This window comes from Pectinophora gossypiella, chromosome Z (assembly GCF_024362695.1).
Source record: "Pectinophora gossypiella chromosome Z, ilPecGoss1.1, whole genome shotgun sequence".
NCBI classification, from domain to species: Eukaryota; Metazoa; Arthropoda; class Insecta; order Lepidoptera; family Gelechiidae; genus Pectinophora; species Pectinophora gossypiella.
Window position 1 is genome coordinate 20,049,906 of NC_065433.1, and position 25,286 is coordinate 20,075,191.

General features: G+C 41.2%; 1 protein-coding gene across 1 annotated transcript in view; it reads left to right on the forward strand.

Annotated features, from left to right (window-relative positions):
• LOC126380563 (neurogenic locus protein delta) overlaps positions 1-25,286 on the forward strand; it is a 32,624-nt gene that overhangs the window by 1,819 nt on the left and 5,519 nt on the right. The window contains exons 2-4 of the mRNA XM_050030060.1: positions 7,163-7,462; positions 17,166-17,226; positions 22,438-22,716. Of these exons, the coding sequence (XP_049886017.1) occupies positions 7,163-7,462; positions 17,166-17,226; positions 22,438-22,716 (640 nt within the window). The remainder of the gene's footprint in view (positions 1-7,162; positions 7,463-17,165; positions 17,227-22,437; positions 22,717-25,286) is intronic.

Consider the following 25,286-nt stretch of genomic DNA (forward strand, 5'->3'; position numbering starts at 1 on the left):
CTACCTACCTATTTATTAATGTGTTCGCGTATATGTACCGTTATTACTGCCAACACAAATGCAGTTTGATACACGCGAATATTAATAAAACTCGTATGTGTGCAACCGGTGTGTCAAGAATCGATTCGTGAGATCTCGACCCTTACGAGTAAATTTCGTGGACTTTTTGTCGACAATTGGCTATGCTTTTATTGTTTTTAACAGAGCCGGCCGAGTTAAAAATTAAATTAGCAGGTGATACAGGTTCCTGCAGCAGCGCTCGATTCACACACTACGAATGCCCACTTAACTCCTGTAGATTTATGGTTAGTTTTGCGTGTATGCGAGCGAGTGAGTTTTCAAGGCACTATAATACATTATGAATGAAGTCTCGTTGTTTCATAAAAAACGGTATTTTGCGCACCACCGCGTCAGACAGGTTTGTCTTGCCTTGCCCCCGGTCCCTTCTACGTGACCACCGTCGTACATTGATGTAATTGTCCACTGATCACTCCACTCGATCCTTTGTAGCTCACACGCCTATATTCACTTACCTATATACCTACCTATCTGTAAGGTGCATGCAACTTGCCCAACTTGCACTTTATCGCCATCCGGTGGAACTGTTCTTGGAGGAGGCTGTCTTTATCTAATTTAAAAATAACCCTGAAGAAGCCTGGGGCTAGTTCGACTTAATATTGATGTAAGTGGGCTTATTCTTGTTCTCGTGATCAAATTTGAAATCGCGTGATCATTCGACCGATCGATCGGAAGCGGCGTCGGAAACACGTCTGTCCAAAACCGCAACCGAATAATTTCCAATTTTCAATAAATAATTCACTGAAGGTTCTTTTGATCACATTATAATGTGTTCATCCCCGAGAAATAACATTGATCGATTTTAAAATTATGCCGTTTAACTTTTTATCATATTGCAATTCTACTAAAAAGGGAAATTATCATGAATGTTTTATACTTATCTGTGCTGAGCGTTATACGTAGGTATGTTATTTGTCTAGGAATTATTTAAGTAATATTGCTGAGCGACTATATGGCACGGTTTACGTTACTTGTAATTAATGTATTGCATTAATTTATTATCGCACCACTGGCAGCTTAGTTTCACGAATAAAGAAACGAATCGGTCAAGTCGGTTTGGGCTGCTTGCACTTTCATGCATTAGTTTCGTAATGTAAACCGGGCCTAATATCTAGATTGTTGGCTGCCACATTCTATGTATTCTCGATTCTTAATTACGCTCAGCGCCTACCTGCTGTCGCTTATCTAGGACATAACATGTCATAGCTCGCATAGTACAACACAGGGGTTCTCAACCTTTTCCCTGTCTTGCATAAGTGTATACGTCAAATAACTGTGTATTCTCCTTCTTTTAAGTACTATTCACGCCGTACAAAAAATACAGTCTAACTTATGTAACACCTATATTCGTATCTTATCAATAAAAAAATAATGTTAGTTACGAAAATTTATTTTATCTTTGGGCCCTTCTGTTGAGAATCCCTGCCAAAGCGCATGTGTGATTGCGATATGATTTGTGATATAATCGACAGGTTAAATTTCAATTTAAAGTGTGTATTGAGGGAGTGGAGTGTGTGATGTGTGTGAATGCAGGCCGTGCGGCCCGCAGCGCGGCCGGCAGGTGCAGCCCGTATTAATGGCAACTCTGAGTTCAAACATCTGCTTTTTTCATAATTCTAATTGCCTGCCATGATGATTTAAAGTTCATTTCAGAGTCGTGAGTTCCTTATCACACTAGTATCCTAGCCGTTCTTGGTCACTTATTTCATAAATGATTAAAATAAAAACCGCTCGTACATTTTGCATATCGAGAAAATGTATTTATATATTGTTGCTATAAAACTTAATATAGTTTTATCTATTATTTTTTAACCTAAGTAGAATACCAAATCACGACCAAAATTTCCTAAATAAGCCGCCTCGCCTACTAACAATACATAGTTTCAAAGTATTTTCTCAGCAATCATATAAACAACTTGTTCAGAGCTGACCACCTACCGAGTCACGGCGTCATTTCGGCAGAAGTCGCACACATTTTCACAACAACACAATAATAATTAATCGTCATATGTCATGTTAGTAGCAATAAGCATTTAAGTATGTGAAACTCCCTAACGGTCGCTTTAACCCTGTTATAATTTCGTCCATTGTCCGAAAAGGTTTTTGTTCTATGAGAACCGAGTCAATTATAAAAGACCTCCTTGTACGAAATCCGTATAATCGTCGGTTTTTAACAGCTTAACTATGTGAAACTTGAGTTTTCGTCTCATTGTATTATAAGAGCATGTAATAGCTCGATTGTGCGCGGACACATGCGTCGCCGAACCCAGAAGACCTCTCTCAGTTATCACTCCGCCCTATCTGTGCCTCGTTTGACAAATGACGGATTCATTATGCCCTCGCCGCGGTACTCGTGATCCATTGTCCTCGACTACCGATCGCTATTTCTTTCAATATAAGCTCTTCAAAGCCCTTCCTCTTTCTTTTCAATAGCGACTTGAACGGTTAATTGATTCCACATCCCGCGGCCGCGTAAAAACTATCTCGTCGCCAGGATCTCTGCTCACATTACGACATGTCGCCAAACTGGATACCTGAGGAAATCGACACTTTGAATTATTTATAAACGCTTGTTTGTTTGTTATAATCACTAAGCATTACGAAAGTTTCTACGTAAAGTTTAAAAAAGAAAAACTCGCCATGCGTTGTCATTTTGTATTTCGAATACGATTTAAGATAATATATTATTAATTTACAAAGCTCGGTATTTCGCATATTTGATTTGAACAGTAACCTTCTAATTTAAAGCCCTATTGTCTAGTACGTAAATTATGAAGTTCCGAATTGGGTAAATGTGTCAGCTAGCTAGCTCGGTGTGGGTTGCACAACGCTTCAGGCATAGCGGGGAGATGAGTCGCAGGCGCAGGCTTCTGTTACATGTGGGTAGAAAGTTAAGGACGACTGTTGACAGTTATTGAATGCTCAGACACTTGATTGTGAGAAATAATTAGTACTTGTAGGCGTTGTTGAAATTAATAATTGAAAAGGTGAGCTCTCCGGCGTCTGGCTGTCCCACGCCGCCGCCTCGCGGGTAATGTCACGTTTCCTGCTACATAATTATAAAACGCGTATCTACTAACAATTCCAATAGTTAATGAATATTGGCCCCGATTCCTGCAGACACCTCCTAATTTTATTTTAAGTTATACCCGTCATTTTCTTATTCGCCAAAAAGGAAGGGGACGGATGATAATCATCCAATTGACAACTATTCATTTTAAAATGAATCAATAATCCGGGCGAATAAAAGAGGCATCTCGCTGTTATGCAACCCGTTTGACGTGTGCTGTCAACTTTATTCTGTCGGGTTATTGCTCAATATATACGTTTGCGAGGGTTTTTAAAATTCCTGCCCAAAATTGACGTGTGTTCCATAAATTTTATGCTTGTCGATTATCCGTCCCTTTCCTTTTCGGCGGATAAGAAATTGACAGGTATAACTTGTCTACAGGAATCAGCACCATTATATACCTAAGTTATAAATTTGTTTTTTGGTTTAAAATAATCGCGACCTTATGTTTTTTACAAACAATATTATAAATCCCTTGACTACAAATTTTATTTCGTGCTACATTTTCTCGTATTATGCGTATTCCAAATCACCGGTATGTTTACCGTTTCATAACGTTGCAACGAATTACGCTGTGCAATGGATGATCGCGAGTGCATTCAAACTAATTTCACGTAACCATCTAGGATGCAATACATGAGTACCTGAATGTCGGCAGACCGGTATCTACGTATATTTGTGTGGCCTAAAAATATTAAAAAAAATAGTTCATCTATATAAATCTATTTCACTTAACCCATTACGTTACGAGATCAGAGGACTCTTTTTAAGGCAGACGCTAGCAAGTACTTATTCGAAAGTATTTTAATAAGTTCCGTATTCAATCTCGACGGCGAGAGGTTCACACGTATAATCCCAATAACAATTCAAGCAAGAAGATCTGGTTTACGATACAAGAGTACACGACTCTCGTCCGATCATAGCGCTCCGAACACCAACGCACGAAATCTCAATTCGCTTGTGCAACACGCTTAAATAACCGCAAAATATCTTATTATGCGCTTTCCATATACGTTCCAGGCAATCTACGGGGCCTATTACGCTCCACGCTCATGATTCTCCGTTAATTTCAAATTCCTGGCTCGGATCGTACGTTTCTTTTATAACACCATTGCAGCTGCTGAAATTAACCGAACAAAGAAATTGCAACTTTTGTCGCGCGGACGCCGAATTTTAGAACGTTTTGTTCGCTTTAAGACGAGCGTCCTTTTATGTCCCTGCATGCAAAGACATTCTTTGAAATGGAAGGCCTTTGTGACCAACTCGGCATGCGTCCCCTTCTATGTATTTGACAATGAATCTTTAACTTCTATGAACCTTTCAGAGAACCGTAACAGAACCGAACTCGCCTCATCAGCTGTACTTACAGGACAAATTAGTTTTTTGTTGGTAATTAATTTGATCTTAAAGGGCTATTTTTAAACGGAACATCTTTGCGGCATGTGTGTTAGCTCGCACTAAAAAATAAGTAATCGAAAAAATAAATCATACAGCAGTGTTCCAAGTTAGTTGGTATTTTGATGTTGCGAATTTTGTCTGATGCACTCTGGCCACATCGTCGCGCTATTAAAAGACTCTGTTTGGGTGTTTATTTTAACACATTTCGCGTGTGTATAACGTCGAGATGAAAAACATTCCCCTGTTTCATTATTTGAGTTATTTTTAGACTGCTCTCAACCTGCCGACTGGAGCGGTTGTTTACTTCGTCGGCTTACTTATGCGTACACAATGATGTTCATACTATTGATCCTTATTAATAATTAGTAGTATCAATCTATATAAAAGACATAACTTAAAGTAAATTAATTTCGCAAACGAAATACAGATATGTAATGAAGAGAAGCTAGTATGCATAGTATACCATCAAGTTATCTGAAACGTTATTGCGAGATCGTCGATTACTCAAGTAAATTTGGACGGTTTTGTTGAGACTTACGCCGGCGCAATTAATGTTACTTTCCAAAGTAAAAAACGAGAATATTGATGTTCACGACTCTGTAATGTCGAATGCATTAAATGTGAAGTCGTATGTTAAATAAATTAGACTCACGCGTAATTGATTACTGGCTCACAGCTCAACATGGCGTCCACATGAGTAAATAAAAATGGCCGTTTCTTTCACAACAGATACTCAAACGTGCTTCTAATATTATTTACTTTCACAGGCTTAACCATGTTTTATTTGTGTTCTTTTAATAACACGTTGACGTTACAAAGCTCATAAAGCTTATCACCTTTTAAACAAAAGAGCTACTAAATAAACATCAATCACGCAGTGATCGCCCGAAGATATTATAAAATACAATATTCGGTAGTCCGGTAAGTATTATTTAATTGTTAGTTCGTGGTCGGCCGGGGCCCGAGGCTAGCCGCGAACGACGACCGCCGAAGCCCGCGTACGAGCATCTTCATTTTTTATATTCTCATGGTTCTGTCTCGTTTTGTCATTACAGTTTGCCATTAAAATAATTAAACTCTTTCATTCATGCCCTTTAACTCAAGACCGATGGTATCTAAGAAAAAAAAACTTAAAACAGTAAGCCACAATTCATCATGTTCTGCGCTACTATACCTTATTTTATAAACAACATGTCAAGTCATTCAACAAAAAGGGGATGTTTAGAGTGTCCGTATCTTTTTTGAGCATTTTTTTTGTTTCGTTCCTACCTGGTTTCGTTAACCACGTGAATGTGTGAAGGCGTCGCGGTCCTTGTCTCTCCCTTGGTGCTGGATGGAGATGTGGTTATAGGTTTACTTGCCTTCAAATCAAGTGAGTTCACCCTTGCGACAGACACAGGAAGTTTGTTGAAATCTGGTGTCTTTTTACCGCAGCTTTTATTTAAACGGGGGTAACATTTTGACTTATCCACACACAGACCTACTGTCTACTCCACGCCTCTACTGATAACACTGTTCCGAGGAAAGATGCGTACGCGCCGTCAATGCCTGCTCGTCAGGCGCATTGGACGCTGTGAGTTGCACCTCTCCCAGACTTTATATCTAATTATATTCTCAATTAGCATTGTTACCGGCATTAATATTCAAACCACACATTCTAAATGAGAAGCGTAGTTAACTTTTATGAATCTAATTTATTATGGTACAGCATTCACTAATCATTAAAGCCTACAACAAAAGTGCGCAGGAAACGATTTTTTTATGACTGACACGGTGAAGCTCGGGTAATGATTTGCTTAAGACATGGACGCCATAACTTAATATGTACTACCCTACCACTTCCTTCCGATGCCATAAAAATAACGCCGTCTACTTCATTCAATACGTTTATTTTTTTATTAAGAGACCATAATTGTAGTTATAGGATATTTTTAAGTAATAAATTCCTGCATCTTGCACGACGTCTAAAAATAGCTAAGTAAGGTGCTTATTATTCCCAGTGCTTATATGCGCATTCCCTAATACATTAGTATAGTGACTGACCCCAGTGCGCAGTGTGCAACTGACTGCACTATACGTACATTCTTGCGTTATATTATAATGCAAGGGTTGCATTGCTCTGGAGGGCGACAAAAAGTTGCGCTATTATTATTCACATTTACAAAACTATGGGGAGTTAACGACTCCTCTGTAATGTTTTATTTCGGACATTTTTTTTTAAATATTTCATTCAAATTAAAATTTTATAATTTGAAAAATACCTCATTAAATCAATAAGTAAACGATATTTCATTATATTGTAAAACAATAGTTTGTAATGCCACCATATCTGTGTTCAGTGGAAATGAGAATCGGGTTAGGGGTGTCATTGGGTACAGTCACCCCTTATGAGCACTCGCAACCCCATTTTGGAACGACCTACATAACTGTCCAGTAAAACCGTTAATGTTTCAACGGGATCGATCGCATCGACAGTTGTGCAAATAGTTTGTTTAAGGATTACATCTTAAAGGGCGTTGAAGACTGTACTTGTTTTTATCTGTATTGACACCTATACGTATAGTAACATATTATAAGAAACGCTGGCAATTTAGTAATTTACTTTTTTCTTTTCAGGTGCTGACGTCCGGATCGTTTGAACTTAGAATAAAAAGCTTTACGAACACACTGGGTAGGTTAAATAGTGGACAGTGCTGTGATGGTTCCTCGAATAGTGAAGCGGCGTGTTTGTCGCCGTGCAGGACTAAATTCCGAGTTTGTCTCAAGATTTACCAAGCGAATATCGATACGACGTCGCCGTGTACATTTGGCGACATCACGACGCCCGTGCTGGGAGGCAACTCCCTGGACGTCCCCAACCTCAACGTGGAAGGATTCAGCAACCCCATCGTGTTCCCCTTCGACTTCACTTGGCCGGTAAGTGTACTCAAACATTCACATCAGAACCCCAACTGAATCTGCTATGCCGTCTTATCGACACTCCGGTTGTAACCACAACAAAGCCAGTGAGGCATCTCGTTCCCTTTTTTAATAGTAAAAGGAACTAAGAGAATCATACAGTGTCTGCGACTACATACATACCAATAAACTGGGTTGACAGGTTACCAGATCATGGTGTATAATATAATGTCCATCACCTTCAGATAGCCTAAACTGTTCTTTTCGTCCCTGACTAGTCATGCAGTTGTTAAATAAAGAGATTCTTACGAGTGTTTATAAATTTGACAGAAGCGACGATGTTAAGAATACTTAACTGTTTAACAAGTGAACGCGTGGGAGAATAACAGCGTTGAATGGTTCATTTTTAATTAATTACGGAGAGACGTGAACTTGCGAGGTACGGGTTTGCGGCATGTAAGTAGGCGCGGGGAGCGAGCGGCACGTATCACAGCGGAGCGGAGCGGTGCGCGGCGGAGTAGAGCGCAGCCGCCGCAGTAACCTTCGCTGCGACTGCGTTCTCATCTTCGCCGGCGATTAGAACGCGGAGGCCGGTCGGGATCGTGATTCGATATTGTAATTACCTGTTATTTATTTACAGATCGCGCTTAGATCTATCTCGTTTTCAAGGATAACGGACACCTTAATTGGCCTTAGACAACCATGGCTATTTCGCTGGCGTCAATTGTCTTTGGTTTACACAGCTCTCGTGTGGACACTCGAGGCTTCGAGTGCTATTTGTATTTTATTTAGCGGCCCGCTTCAAATGTCGTACCGTCTCGTAATGTTTAAACAAACAATCGCTCCTAAGCTCGGCCGCTTGCACAAGCTCGGACCATCTGGAGAAACGTGACATTTGGTAACTAAACGAGAGATCACCGAGAGAGACCCTAAAACGGCTGACTTAGACGATATTTGAGACTTTTTGTATCATAGTTCTACGCGTCCGGCACCGTATCATTCCAAATGAATTAACGCTAAATTGATCCTTCCTGTTTAAATTCACATACAGTTGCCCGACATGTGGTGACACTCGATTAATTGAGCGAAAGTGACGCGAAATAATCCTGTCTGACTAATTTGGAAAGTGACAGGTAAAGTCCGGGTTTTGCCGCTGTCGAATCCATTGCCATATGTCGTTTGTCTTTTTCGATGGAAGTTAGAAATCGTGCTATGTTCCGTATGCTATATTACTCGTATATGCCACATGTTGCATATTTTCTAGTCGAAAGGATATGTTCGTACTCCATACGCGACGCATCTTCAACTTTACAGCCTGATGTCATGGTTGGGTTGCGCCGCCTTAATCAATGCCCTATGGCATTATTTGCTGGCTATGTTTTTTTCCACAATGAGGTCACCAACGACTACAAGAGAGCTGCTTTACGAGGCACATCGCCCGGAAGAATAAATGTAATTTTTAGATTGAGTAGGTAGTGTTCGATGCAGGATTAGTGATCCGTGCGCCGGCCCAGTCAACGTCCCACTCATCGGTCAAGTAAACGAAGTTACACTATTAAAAAGACAACCGATTTTCGAAATGTCGATTACAAGCCTCAGCCAGACGCGAGCCCATCACAATATTTTGAAACCCGATGCCCTCGCGCCGTCCGCGGGTACTTACATTACCTACATCCCAGCGCGCTGTTCAACCCGCTCGTACCGTTCTATACATACGCAACAACACCACAACTTTTTATCTGATTCCTCATGAAATAAATCGGTGCTCAACCTGAGTCATAGGGAGATTTGACCTGGCCGATAGTAGGTCATGAGCATATTAATATTACTGACAACATCAAACAGTAAAATTACAAGTAAAGCGGCGCGCACGTTAACGACGCATAGAAAGAAACGATTTATCATGCAGCATTTAAAGAAAGAGATGGCTCACTCCAAAAAGAAATCTCATTAGTATTCAACCGCCCGGCTGCTTAGTTTCATTTATTTTACTTCTAAACAATTTGTGTTTGTAAATCACAACTTTTATATTGTAATGCACGGCTTTGAGAAATCCGTTAGACTGCCCGGATGTCACAAAGGTGAAGACTGGATTATGAGCAAGTCTCGACACGTAGCTCGGAGCGCGGTCACAATTGCTCACCTATCTACAGTTGAAACGAATTAAAGGCTAATGCACATGCACATGGGGTTAATTACACCCCAGTTGCAAGAGGCATGTTTATCCCCCAAGAGCGTCCAGCTCATCCGTCAAATAGGTCGAAGGACCGTTACTCGACTTGCCGTTTTTATGCGAAAAAATGTTACTGGTATCGCTACACCTGCCATAAAGAGGGAAAGAGAGAGCACGAAAATGTCAAAGTGTACTTCCGCGCATGCACGGCGGGCGTCTGCGGCCGCGGTCGCGGCCCGTGCCTACCGCTACAACGAGCTATGCTGACCGTGAACTATACTTTTTGTGGTCCATTGTATGTCTATTCCGTATTCGGTGCTGTAGCATACTTTGTATTTTAGTTTGATCTTCTTAGCATTCAAATTCTACTTTTAAAGAAAATAAATATTATAAATGCCAAAAGAAATGTTACTGCTGCGTTGCACAGTGCTCGCTACGCTGGACCTACTGAACTCGGCGACACCGAGCTCACAGAAAGAATGTGCTTGGCAAAAAATACACTTTTTCTCCCACACTTCTGGACTATTATCAATATTAATCCAGTTTTATTTCTTACCGTGAGACGTTTATAAAAAACTAGCGTGCTTAAACTTAATTAAGTTTAATTAAATCACAAAATCTCGTTATGGTCATATTTATATAGTTTTATGTGTCTGTTTCGCCGGCAACGAAGCGCAACGAATTTGTAACCACGCCGAGGGGAGCCCGGCTGCTCTGCCACTCTGGCAGGCATTCTGCCGCTGTCCGCAAGCAGTTTGTTTTCTACAAACTACTCACATAGGTAAACCTATGTTCATGCAATTACCGATAAAATTGTAACATCTCACAAAAAATCTCGTTACCAGGAAAACTGATTAATGCATGTGTGTCATTTAGTGAAGAAACACGCGTCTTTATTGTGGAACAAGTAGACTAAGCAACAGCGTAACTAATTCTAGAGATTGTTACTTATTTTGCATGTTTCGTAAATAGTTTCACGCTCTAAATAGTGGCGTTAAATGAAAGTACAGTCTCGTATTGTCAGCGTCGTCGGACGTCTTCTTTCTAATGAAGTTACTTACGGTGATGGTTACGTTCGCAGAAATTAACGTTAATGTGACGTCAGTTTTCAATACGAATTTCAAAACAATACGGTAAAGCACATGACAGATATCGACTGCCGTTCTTCCATTGTCACGCGTGAGAACCGCCTCTTCTTGCGCGCCGCCGCTAGCAGCTTCTCCATTAGAAAGTAATTAACAATCTGTACCACGTCGCGTCATCTTCACACCTACACGAATTCGAACGATAACCTCCACTCGAGGACAAAGATTTGTCTGTAATTACATCGTGATCCTCCTGCGATTACACCCACCGCCCGCGCAGGTCGACTCGTTACATAAGTTTCTATTTACTCGAAAAACGGAAACCTTCGCACGGATCATCGCATTATTACTTCATACTGCAACCCGATACGTTCCATGGACGCTTTATGCTATAGTTCGAAGCGACTTCCGTGCGTGTTTTTTTTATCGAAGAGAGAGCACTTAATAATTTCCTTTATCTCAGTCCGCTCGCGCCAGGTTCCTCTTAAAATACTTACCCCTACATCCGCTTCTTTTAATAAAGTTTACCGAAGCTATGAAATGCCTCGGTCGGTCTTCGACACCGCCTTTTATCTCTTTCCCTTCGTAGAGGCAATTAAAGTTTAACAAAAAATCCTTGCAAAATAAAATAACTTTGAAAAATATATTACAACGCAGCATGTAAGTACCCCATTACAAATAAAGTTGAAACACAATTTCATAAGTTTCAAATTTAAACAATCGGAGCGTGTATAATTGCCGCGCGCGGGTTGCATTGTTCGAAGCCACTGCACAGGTATTCAGCAACCTATCAATTAACCAGCTTGGATTTTCTAGTTAATCCGCCTAAATAAACTTACAGCACAATGTACCGAACGTCTCAATCATTTGGAGTGTCCGCGTACATGGGTGCTAAAATAACAATGGTCCGAATTATAAAAACCCGAGATCGTAAATAACGATTAGTCATAGACGTGAAGTTAAAGAAAATAAGCTCATCAGCGGAGTGAATAGACAATAAAGTTTACCGGCCTTGTTATTACAGTGGGTTTCGAGGCGAGCGCTAAAGAAAACACTCCTTTTTGAAATGAACGCTCGTTTACGGTCAAATTCTGACATTTTAACTACGTCTCTCTAACATTTACGGCCGCTAATAAAATTGTTCAAAGAGACCGATTTATTATGGTAGCCGAAAAGTAATTTGCGAGCTGATTATTTTCAAGTAGAGACAAATATCCGGATTAAATATCTAAGTGATCTGTGTCAATCAAAATTCAAATTAAAACGTAGTTCGGCCAGTCTCGTCCCGTTCCAAAATTAAATCGGTTTCCATTTTAAGCGAACGTCTGCGTTCCATTTTTATTAGTTTAGTGCGGCGGTCGTTCGGGTGCGTTCTCACGTAGCGGAGGGCGCGACGAGCCCTCAAATCTGCAATGATGAAATTCCTCGCGTTCCTGCCTTTATTCATCACACGCGCACCTTTTCTAGGAATTGTGAATCGCGGTGTGAGTGGCTCACCTCATATTATGCTCGGGTCGTATCCGCAGCCGCGCGCGAATAAATCGTCGCCGTTATTTAGTATGGAACAACGCACGGTACTTACGTGTGTACATACTTCGACGAATTTATAGACGTTGAAGGTTGATCATATGCTGGGAACCACAGCAAATTCCACTTGCGAATTAAAATGGTCAAATATTTTAGTGTTCAAACAAAAAAGCGAAGATCTTAATCGCTTGAGGATTAAGAATTCAACGATGAAAATATCTCGAAAACAAAATCTTCACAGCATTTTATAGACCTTAGATACTAGCAGTAGTGAGTACACAATCATGTTCTAAGTTTTATTGCCTTTCCTGTATTTCCATTCTAGAACCGTGAATAGAATATAAACGTGTCACTTTTCTATTCCAACTATTACATATTACTCATAGTTGTACCCCGGTCATCTAGTTTTACTAGTTACATAATTATGCAAAGCGGATTGTGGAAAAAAATGATAACATCAAATACGAATCATGTCGAAACATGTACGAAGTGGGAGCCTGTAAGCGTCATCGTCGGATAAAATCCGGATAAACTGATCACAAAATTGTTTATTTTTTAACGCAGTTAGGTTTCATCGCTTTACCCTTGTCAGGCTTTATCTGATCTACCGTAGAGCAGGGGCCGACGTAGACATCTAAAATTTGTTAAGACTTATTTTATTTTTTAATTCTTGAAGTTCAGTCAAATCATTCCGTTGTTTATGGCCAGCATTTTCGTGTTTGGAATTCTTCTCGAGCTGGCTGCGAGGGCCGCCGGCCGGGTCCCGGTCGCCGGCCGGTGGTGACATCCCGGCGAATACCGCCGACTCCAAGTGGAATTAAGGCAACCGTTTCGTTTTTCACTTTGGTTCAGATTTAAACCCCGAATTCCGCCGGTGAAGTAGCTTTTTTCACGATGATTGTAATTGAGGGCAATAAATTGTTAATGTCTGACTTATTCCATGTCTCGTATATGCGGAGTCGGACCGGTCGTTAGCGGTAAAAAAGTGGCTACGTCTGTTTTAATGTTCCCCTATCTGTGTTTCGTAAAATAATCATCGCAATTCAACGACCTGCTTTTCAATCTAAACGTTTTACAGTAGATGGTTAATTCAACCAGATCCGAGAACTTAAAGAGATTTTTCTTTAATCTCCAGTGACTATTTACTTCCCAAGTATGTACTACGTAATATTTTATTAATACAAATACAAACAACTGGCAACATTTCCGATATAATATACCTATAATTAACAGCACCGCAGCCCATGTGTGGGTGGATACACATCTCTTGTATTTTATTAGAAGATATTTTTTACGATGCCCAAATGTGTTTATCACACACTTCATTACAATTTGTTTTAAAACGTATGTTCCCTCTTAATGATTTATTTTAAAATGACAAGAAAAGTTTTGTCGCTAATTCAGTATTTAGAACGACATGGCTTGCTTGATGCTTGCGAGGTCATCGCTGCTTTGAGAACGTCTCACAGTAGCGTGGTGCAGCCGCGCCGCTCGCCGCGCGCCGCTAGCCGCCGAGCCGCGCGGGTATCGCGACCATGTTGTGTTTCACCTTGGGCCGCACTCGCAGCTCGCTCATTGTAATGTATTACATTTCATAGTGTAACAGAGAGTCTACAGTACCGCTCACCGTAGTTACTCGCGTTTACCACGAAACTGCTTAGCATTCCAGCCGAATGTACGTGTGCTGTCGCCAATAAACTGTCGACCTGGATATTTTTTGTGGCAGAAACACATGTACGGGAAGTCTCCTATTCACACGGTACCTATTTAATTATTCTGATATTACACACACGGCGATCGCTTAAACTTGAATTTGTTGTGTCGATTACATTCTGGAATTACATGGTGAGTCACAAGGTTAACGCACCGGATAATCAGCGATGCCAAAATAGAAGGAGATAAACGTAATTAAAAGCATTAATAACCCGAATTAAAAGCGCTTTAATAAAACAAGTTATACGTTTTGTATTTATCGAGCAGACTTGAAATTTGCATATCTTTACAATTTGATGCATTGTAGGTGCGGGTCAGGGAATCTATATAGTATCTGCTGTCACCTCCTGGGTGTGGAACCACACTAAATTAATAGCGGACAGCAATCGATATGAAACAAACCGTTCGCGATGGGCACGTTGTTAGAGTGTAAGTGAAAAAACCTGTCTAACGCGACGTTACCACACTGGCGAAGTGTGAAATATGAAATCACGACTCTTCCACTTGCTCGCCTGTTTGTATTCCAAATATTTTCTTCGTGTCGAAACTTAAACCGAAGTACGGTTAAATTTTTTCTGATGTTTTATAAAAATACTTTCGATAAAGCATAGTATTAACCGAATAATGTGATGGTGCTACGGTACCGACCTTGTTCTATTTAGATAGAAACATAGTTTACGCTGAACATTACTTGCTGGATGTGTGTCGACCGGGGAAAGCCTACACTTTTGTTTATTCTTTTTGTTTTGACACCTTTGTGACTTATCGTCTGACTATTTGTTTGAGATACAACAATAACAAACAATTACTACAACATCTGTTGCAATTTCACTAAACACTAATAGAAATGAACAATGAAGTCGGAACACGTGTCCCAAAGATGCGCCAATGCGCTGGACTTTGTCTTTCTTTTCTTGTTCTATAGAAGCGCAAATAGCCGAAACACATGGCGCTTACAAACGAGGCCCACAAAATACGGGCCCGTTCCCACGTATCCTTACATTGCTTTCTAATTAATAACAAAACAACCTCGAAGCTCCGATATGGAAGTAGCCTCTTTAGGTACCCTCATAAAACGATTATCAAATAATTCCCCAGTATTGTGAGCCACAGTATCAGCTTCGTTTAAGTCGGTAATACAATTTAACGCGTCATATTGAAGGGATAGCATTAATGTGCCTCAATGCGCTTTGTTCACATCACGATTTGTATTTCCAAGCAATAAATAACTTCGTAGGTAGAGAAGGCTTTGAATTAGGCATGGTAAGTAATTAACGCCTATCGATGGCCAATTCTCTTTAACATATGTTTAAAGTAAAATAATAGTTGCATGTCGACAGCAGGCTTATTTCATAAATAAAGTGTGGCTTGTTCAGTGCGTTCCTTAATTGCCAGCCCGGTCTGGCGAGTGGTGTGTGCAACTCATTCTGAAGTATTTATACGGTATTGCCAGGTCGCGCGTTTATAAAGGCTACCTGCACACGTACGCTTACGTCGGCTGCTTTTTATGGGCTAGCTCGAGAGTCACTGTCGTGGGAACCAGCATATACTTACCAACGCCGCCGAACCGGCCACAGCTGACCGAAATGCGCTCTCCATACTCGATTAACAAATCAATACGACCTGTACTACGATATAGCGTGTTTGATGGCTTACTACTCTTTTATTTCTGCTTAAGTAAATATTTTCAGAATACAATATCATTGTCAAACAAATTGTCATTTTTACTTTAAAATAACATGTTGGTGATATTAAATAGTTGCTAAAAAGTGTAGCTCGCGGCTCGGTTACCCTATTTAGTATTCCTTGCCCGCGATAACACGTCCGCTTGTATCGTCGAGTTTTTTAACTAAACTTATTATAAATTCGTCAAAACCCGACATTGAATCGAAAGCTTTTAATTGTAAACTCGACAACAATGTAAATAGGGATAAAAAATAGCTAGTTTTTTCGCACAAGCATAATGTGATGTGCGTTGAGAAAGTGATTTCTCGTATTGATTTCCATTACCTGACAATAATCATTGTTCATTAGAGATGTATTAGTTCCTATGCAAATAGCTCATTGTTTGAAACCATGCAAATAATGTTTTCATTCATTAAGTTCTTAATTGACAAGAGACATCTGTCAGGAAAAACTGAATCACTCCTTAAGAGAGTAGTAAGTACAGTGATCAAATGAGGGAATTAAATGGTGACCCTCGGCATCCGGTGGCGCGGGCGCAGCTGCCGGCGACACGTGACATGCTTATTGTAATTATAATACTCGCCCATCACAATTCTTATTGATTTCATACACCACTAATTTAATATTAAGTTCACCCTTTAGTTTCGTAACTAATAACACATTCCTTAACTTTCAAAAGTTTCCCTAATTTAAATTCGCTTAGGCATCATAGTCGTGAAGCAACAAGAAGCCTGGCAGGCGGGATTTGGGTCGAGCGATCTTGGGGGTTTAGCCAAGTTGCAAACGATTTCAAAAAGCGACAGTGACGGCGAAGAACATATTATGACTTGTCACCTTAAGTCAATCTCATACATTTTTATCACTGTCATTGTTGTTTTTCGTTTGCAAGCTAGATGAGGCCCGTTTTCATTAGGGTTAACAACTGGTAGTCCCTGTTCGTAGAGAGAGAGCATTCAATAAGCAACACATTCCACTTTTGAAATTTTTGCATGGTTTAGAACATTCAAACGAACTGAATCATAAAACCCATTGATAAGTTTCGTCGTAGGCGCCTAAAAAGTGTTGACTTGTCGCGTTATCGTACTTAATCGATTTTGACTGCCGTTTCGCCTCCTTGTGTAAACATCGACAAATGTCAATAGTTTACTATCAGATACGCCGTTCTTATTTTTTATAAAGGAACCATTACACGTACCCATATTGGGCACGTTAAGTACGCTGCTCGTCTTGGCCTTATTGCACTGTCTGTATTATTTTTAGCTTATTGAAACAATTTCGCTGCCATCTGCCCGTGTTCACCTGTCTATCATGTGCTAATTTACACTCATCCGCAGTGCCGAGCAACAACGTCGTAAACTAAAGGAAATATTTGAGATGCTCCACTGGCTATTTATTATGTTCCTTTTTAAGAATTAATAATGTTTTCAAAATTAGATCGTCAACTCTAGTACCAAGAATTCTTTATATAACGGTAGTAACCTGCATTTTTTATTATTTGCTTATGTTATCCATATAATGACAATATTTTTATTTCCAGGGCACTTTCTCTCTCATCGTGGAAGCTTGGCACGATACGAACGAGACGTCAAGATCAGATGGTGAGTGTCATTGCATTATCCCCTCTAATGTTTGGATTCGACTCCTCGTGATGCTCAGCGCCTTACACTTTTATTTTGATAATTAGTTTATAAGCTTGTACTGCGACAGCGAAACCTACTGCGTCTGCGAAAGCTTGTGCGAAAGTTTTTTTTTTTTTAATAATTTCCAACACATAGATGTTACTTGTATGTTAATACCAGCTTGCCTTCCGCTGGCGTATCATCTTGACTTATTGAAGAGTGTCCGTTGACTGTCAAATCAGATCAAATAGTTTGAAGGGAGGAGAATCTGTAGCGAGGTCTATGCCCCGCAGTTGGACATAATTAAGTTGTTCTTTCACATGAGAGTCACCCAATGCTTAAGTTCTATTTTATCAATTACCAAATACCTTAATCAGCCACTTAGAACATTATCTATTTTTCAGGTACCTTATAAATACATTCCCATTAAAATGTCAACGAAATGTAAAATTCGAAACACGTCTGTCACGACTCGCTCACATTTAGGTTTCACTGTAATTCTGGGTGTTTATCGTGCATTTAACGGACAGTATGTATATTTGAATGCTCATATTATCATATCGTGGAAGACAAAAATGTTCCCATGCCGTGGACGCTTAGTGTTCAGAGCACGCGGCTCCGCGCGTGATTTGCGTCGCAATGCACACTGTATTCTAATAAACTCAGCCTTCTGTAGGACGAAAATTTAGTAGAAATGTTCTAATGTATTCTGATGGCCGTTGACCGGTGCTAGACGTCGGGTGTGATCGCAATGCACACACGAAAAAGGCGAATTTAATTTATGTGTTTCTGTCGGCCAGCAAGCCAACTGTCAACATTGTACATCAAAATACAAATAACAATGTGGTTTTAAACTATTAACATAATACATTTCATAATCTATTGGACGGATCAATAAGTTTGCCTTATTTCGTTTGACGATATCACGAGGAGTCTAAACGCCCAATAAAGTATCGATAGCGGTACACGGCGTGCATGCGACATGGCGTGACCGAAAAAACGATTCCGAATGAATTGTACCGCCGGGTGGCCGGGCGACCCCGCGCCCGCTCGTAAATTCATCATCATGATAATTCGCTGCGTGCATCAATACTCATAACTCCTCCGTACACGTACCTACACGTACACGAACCGTGAAACCACTCCAACCACCGATTGCTACACTAAACACAATAACGAGCCACAATTTAGTTTTCCAAACTATCAAAATGGCGAACGCCATGCCAAACCTGCCCGTTACCGCCCATTTCTTAATTAGATTTTCATCCCGCTGCACTCTGACCGACATAATTACTACTCCTGACCGAATAACAAAAAAATCCGGTGATTTACTTAAAAGAGATTTAGAGATACGTCGAGGTGTGTCTACAGCCGGTTTACCAAAAATCATTAGCGTCCGAAGTGGATAGCTTAGGAGCGGGTATATTTTTAATATGGCTCGGGAGCGATGGGCGGCGCCGTCTTACTACCGAGAAATGTTACCAACAGAAATCTAATCAACCATAATAACAGGTTACATGCACGCCGTTTGTGTTCACTCACTATCTACTCACTGCCTAATACTTAATTAAATCACATTCTGTTTTTTTATGAAATACCCAAAGCTGCACAGCTGCCTCTCGCGTTTGTGCGTTATGAAATAATATTTCGTTACGTGGGTTCCAATTCTAATCTCCGAGCAACCCCTAAATTTGTATATTTGATTTTACGCTCAAGACACTTACAGACTCCCGGCAAAGAATAGCAACACGCGAGTATAGAATCTAATAAATCATAGATAAACCCGTGATTGTATTCAGAATTGTGCTAGCTCATGGACGCATAAAGAGATTCTTACACTAAACAAACAATATATACGACAACGGCTCAGTTCGCATACCATACTAGCTCGCTCCTTCACCGAAATCTTTTGTGTTGCGCCTGAGGCCGCGGGGCACACCTGGTATGTACTAACGGGCCGAGCGCATTGTTTACAACATGCTAAAAAATATTCTTCTGAGGGAAGTGATTTTTTAGTTTACACTTCGTCTTTCGTCATCGTAGGGCTTGAAGCAGATAAAAAATCACGGAAGACGCTCCGGAAGGTTCAATTTATGATGTAGCCGTGGACGTGGCGCTCTCAGGATGCGCCGATGACAGATGCTGAGCATGTGCTCTCTGATAATAGGTGGGCACACTTCGTGTTTTGTCTTACTTGAGTCGTTGTTTATCGAAGCGTATGCCTTCGCTCTGTTTAAGATTATTGCTGTCGAAGTTACACTTCCATACAGGTGAAACGAAGAAAAGGAGCGTGTGAAACTTGAAAACTTGCTAAGAGATTGGTAATGGTAAGTAGGCTCCCGGGCGGGCCTTGCCCGCGGGCCCGCTACCGCGCGCCGCGCCGCCGCCTGACATTACACGGCCGAGATGCGATTATCGATACGGTTATGTTGTGACGGCTGCTTATCTCGTTATCCGGCCGTGCATTATTAGTCAATTCATTACGCGCTGCAGCCAGTTCCTCGCGTGGTTCCCAGAGCTCTCTAGCGTCTTTATGATTACTTATGTTCGCGTTGTTAATTGGCTTTCTCAAAGGTTAAGCGCAATGTTGTCGGCCGTCTGGAAATGTAACGTCTAAATTGCGCAATCCTCCGCATTCATAAGATCCTCTGCGCGGAACGAAAATGCCCGTTTTCTCACAAAAACAATGGAGAATTTAAAATGCCAGGTGTAGTCCTCCGTGTCGTACAGCGCGAAATATCTGAAATAATGAAAAATATCATTCATTATTCTAGTGCTACGTAGTAAATATAGGTACATTATGCTTTAGTCTCGAATATTTAAAATCTGGTCACTGGCGTACTGTTCAGTTGCCCCTTGAATCTGTACTCAATGAGAATTAAGAGTGGATGGTTTTATAAACAAAGAAGTGCGTGGTTTGTATGTATACTCAAGCCATTGATGAGGTGTAGTTTCCCACAAGGGGACGGGTAGCGGAGAGCGGCGGCGGCCGCCCGGGCAGGTGTCTCTACACACAACACTGAGACATAATGACGTGATATTCAGCTGCAGAAGACGGTCCGGGAACCAACGCTAACGATGTATTTTCTATTAATAATCAAATAATAAGGATCAGTAATAAATAAAGTTTTTGTCATTGGGAGTCCTGCGTATGACCGGGCCGAGGACTGTGGTAGGCTACGCAGTAGCATTGGTGAGGTGCGGGACGGTGACCGCGGCGGAAGCAGCATCGCGTGATGCGCTCTCCCGCGTTTCCCCAAAATCGCGTTCGAAACATCCCAAATCGGCCGCGTCCGCCACCGATAGCGTAGCCAACTCAAATTATCGGTTATTTTTCTTTCTTTTGTTTTTGTTTATCGGCGTTTGCTGTTCGGATTTATCCTCTTTTATTTGTAGTGACCTCTGGGCCCGTAATTACACGTTATGTGCCGCGGCGGCGGCGGCGTGCCACGTACCAGACTTACTGCCTCGTCCTTCTTTAAGTGTTATTTATTTGTGAATTGGAATACATTAATAGACACGATAGTTGGATACACCCTCATTTAATATATTTATGGGTCTGAATTAGGATGATGCATGTAATTTGGTTTGTTCGTGGCCGTAACGAATATCGGTAAGCTATAACGACTGAGGTATGTTATTACAAATAAGACAAAAATCATTCGTAAAACAAAAAAGTTTGGAATTGTGGTTAGGATATTTTGGTGAATGTGAATATAAACCTGAAGGTAACTAGAAGGAGCTAGCAAGGCAGGATGCGCGCAGCCCTGCGCGGGGAGAGGCGCGGCGGCGCGGGCGCACAGTTGCCATAATTCTCGAGCGCGCATATTCAAGTTAAATTACACGCGAGCTCTCCGTTCCCACACATATTTTTTTCTAATTCTATCGGAACTGCACTCTTCTTTATTAACTTTTCTACAAAACTATACCTCACTGATTGAATCAACCACACACTAATTGGTATTATGCTTGATATAGGTACTACATTCGAAGGATCCTATTTTAGGTTATATAACACACATTGTAACTGGTTATTGTTCTGTTTGGTAGCGAGGCAGTGTATGCGTTTTATCTTTGAGATTTATTAAAGAGATATGTTAGCCTACACCGAACCGGTAGAGCGTGTGCTCCGAGCACCGCTGGACCGGCCGGGGCTAGCAGCTCGCAATATTCCACATGGAAAGCTGTTACTTGTGGACAAATGACTGTCGACAACCCAAAGTGTGCTTATCGGTGATTGGAGATAACCCACTCCGTCTCATTACTCGAAATCCTTTATCGCTGACACCTGCAACAAAACCAAGAACAATCGGTTCGTATCGAATACCATACGCCACGAAATTAGTCGGGATCGATCGTTTTTATATACCTTTTAATTTTGTTTCGCGTCTGGTTTAATTTTATCTGCTGTCAGGATTACCGGCTTAGGAATGTACCATCGACCGCGGCAACAAGAGTAAAAAGTGGCATACACGACGAGAAATAAATAAAGGTAGGAACTGGTCGACGCTGAGGTTTCTCAGCATGCCTCCGACTCGCCACTTATACATTGCTTTGATGAATGGAGTGGCAGTTTTTTAAATCAGTGCGGGTAGTTTCACGGACTGCTTTTTGTGTTGTTATATCATGCTGTTAAGTTCGCCTGCGCCTGGACTAGTTTAGCCAACTTTTCTAGGGTTCGTATACATTTCGTTCTTATCTAGTTAAACATATTACCGCGATCTTAAGCGTTCATAGTTAGCTATGTGAAAAAGGAATGTAGTTACAACTTTTAATCAATCACACAACGGGCGCCAACGAATCAAAACAGTGAATCACGCTTGGGAACAATGAAATCTCACGGTCGAATGCGGGCGGCAAATGGTCGGCTAACAGGTCAATTTACTTCAGTACCCTTTCCCACGATGATAAACAAATACATCTTACCTCAATTTAGACGAATTAAAGGCTTCATTATCTCTTCATACCTAAGTCGACATATCTTCAAGTAAGACATTGATACCTGCGTCTTGTACAACTAACGATTACACTGATGAACCTAGAGCTAGCGATATGACTCAATACTTTTTGCAACGAAATGCGAACGGCACTCTTCAAAATAGCAATGTGTTATGGGGAACGCTGATCTGTAACCGCCAGAGCTGCGTATGCCCCTTTGACACTTTAATTTTATGTTTTTTTCCATTGCAGACACCCTAATCGCGCGCATGACGAAGCAGAGTATAGCAGACGTCGGTGGACCGTGGGTGGAGGAGGAGCAGCGCTGGGGCGGCGCGGGCGCAGGCGGCGCAGGCGCGGGTGGTGCGCACCTCAAGCTGGCGTACCGCGTGACTTGCGCCGCGCATTACTACGGCGCGGGCTGCGAGGTGCTGTGCCGGCCGAGAGACGACGCCTTCGGTCACTACACCTGCTCCCCCGCCGGGGAAATCGTCTGCAAGCAGGGCTGGACCGGGGACTACTGCTCCAAACGTAAGTCCACCACACCCGCCCCACTAGACTAACACCCCACCCCAAACCTCTACCAAACCCAAATAACGGTGTCATTTACATTAAAATAGTTTCTATACAGCTGGCTGCAAATCCAACATCAATTCAAACAAATATCAGTGTTAACATGACACCTTTGTTTATGGTCCCATTTTGTGGTTTTTGTTCAAGCGCTAGCGAATTTTTGTTATCCTTTAATCTAATATTATAATTACCATAATATTTGTGTTGTCCTCGTCATTAATTTCTTTTGTTTTAGTCACCTATATGTTATGTCGCTCTAAAGCTGCGTAGCGAATGATACGTTTTGCTTAGTTCCTGATGTTCAATTAGTATTAAGTTGTCTTATTTTGGAATGAAACTCGGCGTGAACGAATGTACTGTCCTAATATCATCGTTTAAATGTGGAACGACCTCTAATTTACTCTTCCTCATTAGCCGTTTAGGGTGTTAAAATTTTTAGGCGAGCATCCTCTCATAAACGTAATATGAATAATTGAGAATTGTGGGCTTTATAGTGCGCGAAATGTAACTGGAATTTTAATGAATTCTTATAGTGAACATGATAGCTCCCTAAAACTATAGTTACGATAGGTTGACAGAACTAGTCAAGTCAGGTGTGCTGGGTGGCTGAACCGCGCGGACGCGGCCAGTTACGTGAACACTGCTTTTTTTCAACATTACGTGCAAATGATAATGTTTCTAATCATATGTTGGCGTCTCCCTCGTAAATAGTACATTTAATTAATCCACGGCAAAGTTCAATTTATATCCTCAACTTCCTGTGGGTATTGATCGACCTCCGCATAAATGACTTCTAATAAATTATGCTTGCTTATTTAAACCGAGGAGGTTAATATCTGCTGGCATTATCTAAGACATTGTTGCAGCATCGTAATAATTGGCAAAATATACTTAATGACCCATTGCATGTAAATGTTATCACACGGTTGGAAATTCGCAAACAATTATGAAATTAATGTTTGATAATAATCAATTATTTCACTGTTGTTTTAATAACTGTGTCGGATTCGGCGTTAAAAAGAGACATTTCTTAGGGTCGAAGTAGTTATGAAAATTCGGCTGTTAGTGAAATAGTTTAGTGAATGCGCGCGCGCAGCACTGCGGGCGCTGTCGCCGCAGCAGCGTGAGACTGCCGTGGGCTCTGTTTGCCTTTCATCGTGCATCAATGTGCCGTATTTGTAAACAAAGCATACCAACAGCACTCTTTTAACACATTCCTTAGAACTAATTCTCGGTTTACAACTTGTACAATTATATTTCTATATCCAGTAACGCGAATGCATCGTATTAGTACCACGGCACTCCGTAGTAATTATTAAGTCAAAGTTCAACTAAAATTAAATATTTATTATTCTAGAGTTTAATGACAGTATCGTCGGGCGGCTCAGAATTATGAGGAGAATTTATATTAAAAAAATAGTTTTCAAAGTATGCTAATAGACTCTGATGCACATATGTTAAACGTATCGCGTGTTGTATTGTAAAACAAAGCGTTGCGTCCTGAGATGCATTGTGGCCGGGCGGATGTCGCGTCGCAATCTCGGCAGCCCCACCTGCCGCCGCGTTCCCACACTCCGGCGCCGCAAAAAACGCGCGAGACAGAGACCGACGAACCAGCTCCGAGGAGTCCTATCTCGGTCGCACGCAGGGCTGCCCGCTGCCGCTACCGCCGCCGCCAGTCGACACCAAACGCAATACGCGCATCAACATCGCCGCAAATTCATATATTATAAAAAAATCGCCCATAACTATCAATTATTTTATAAATATAATATTATTATTATATATGACAAATTAATAGTAATAGCTAACACCGTATCGTTAGGATCGTGAATTAAGCCAATAAAAGTATCGCCAACCCTATCAGGTGAGTTTGTATCGGCGATTACGAAAATGTAAAAGCGAGAGAAGCGGCCATAATGAAATGAAAACAACGCTGTGCGCTCGCACACACACAAGTTTCTGCAGGCCACAACACAGACGCCACGAACCGGGTCAAAAACACCTTTAACGAGAACTGAACACCAATCGAAATAAACTCTGTACTTGACCGTGTCACGAAACCGCCTCACATCTGCCGAACGGTACCTATCCCTTCTGGGAAAGCTTAACAATCCCGAAAACTTATTTGCATGTCCATATCGTATTATCTCTCCATCCAGACTCTGGTTGTTAATGATAGGGTAAATATCACAGGAGGATTCCTTTACAGCCGCTTAATTTCACCTAATTGTGAACGAGAGGAGTTCTCACGAATATTAACTTCTGTATTGAATCGCGAATCCCACGCACTCCTAATTTCCGTTTGGAATAGAAGCAGATGTCGAATGAAACAGTTAAATATTTGTCTGTTCGGGAACACGTGTGTTGTGTGTGATGTATGCACGTCCACGGGGAAGGCCGCCGGTGTGTCGCGTCTCATCGCTTACCTGCCGACGAAGGCCAAGATACACGTGAACCTTGACGGCATGGTCGCACTGCGGCACACGGTGTTTCATTAGGAATCGATATCGTTCGTGCCCATTGAT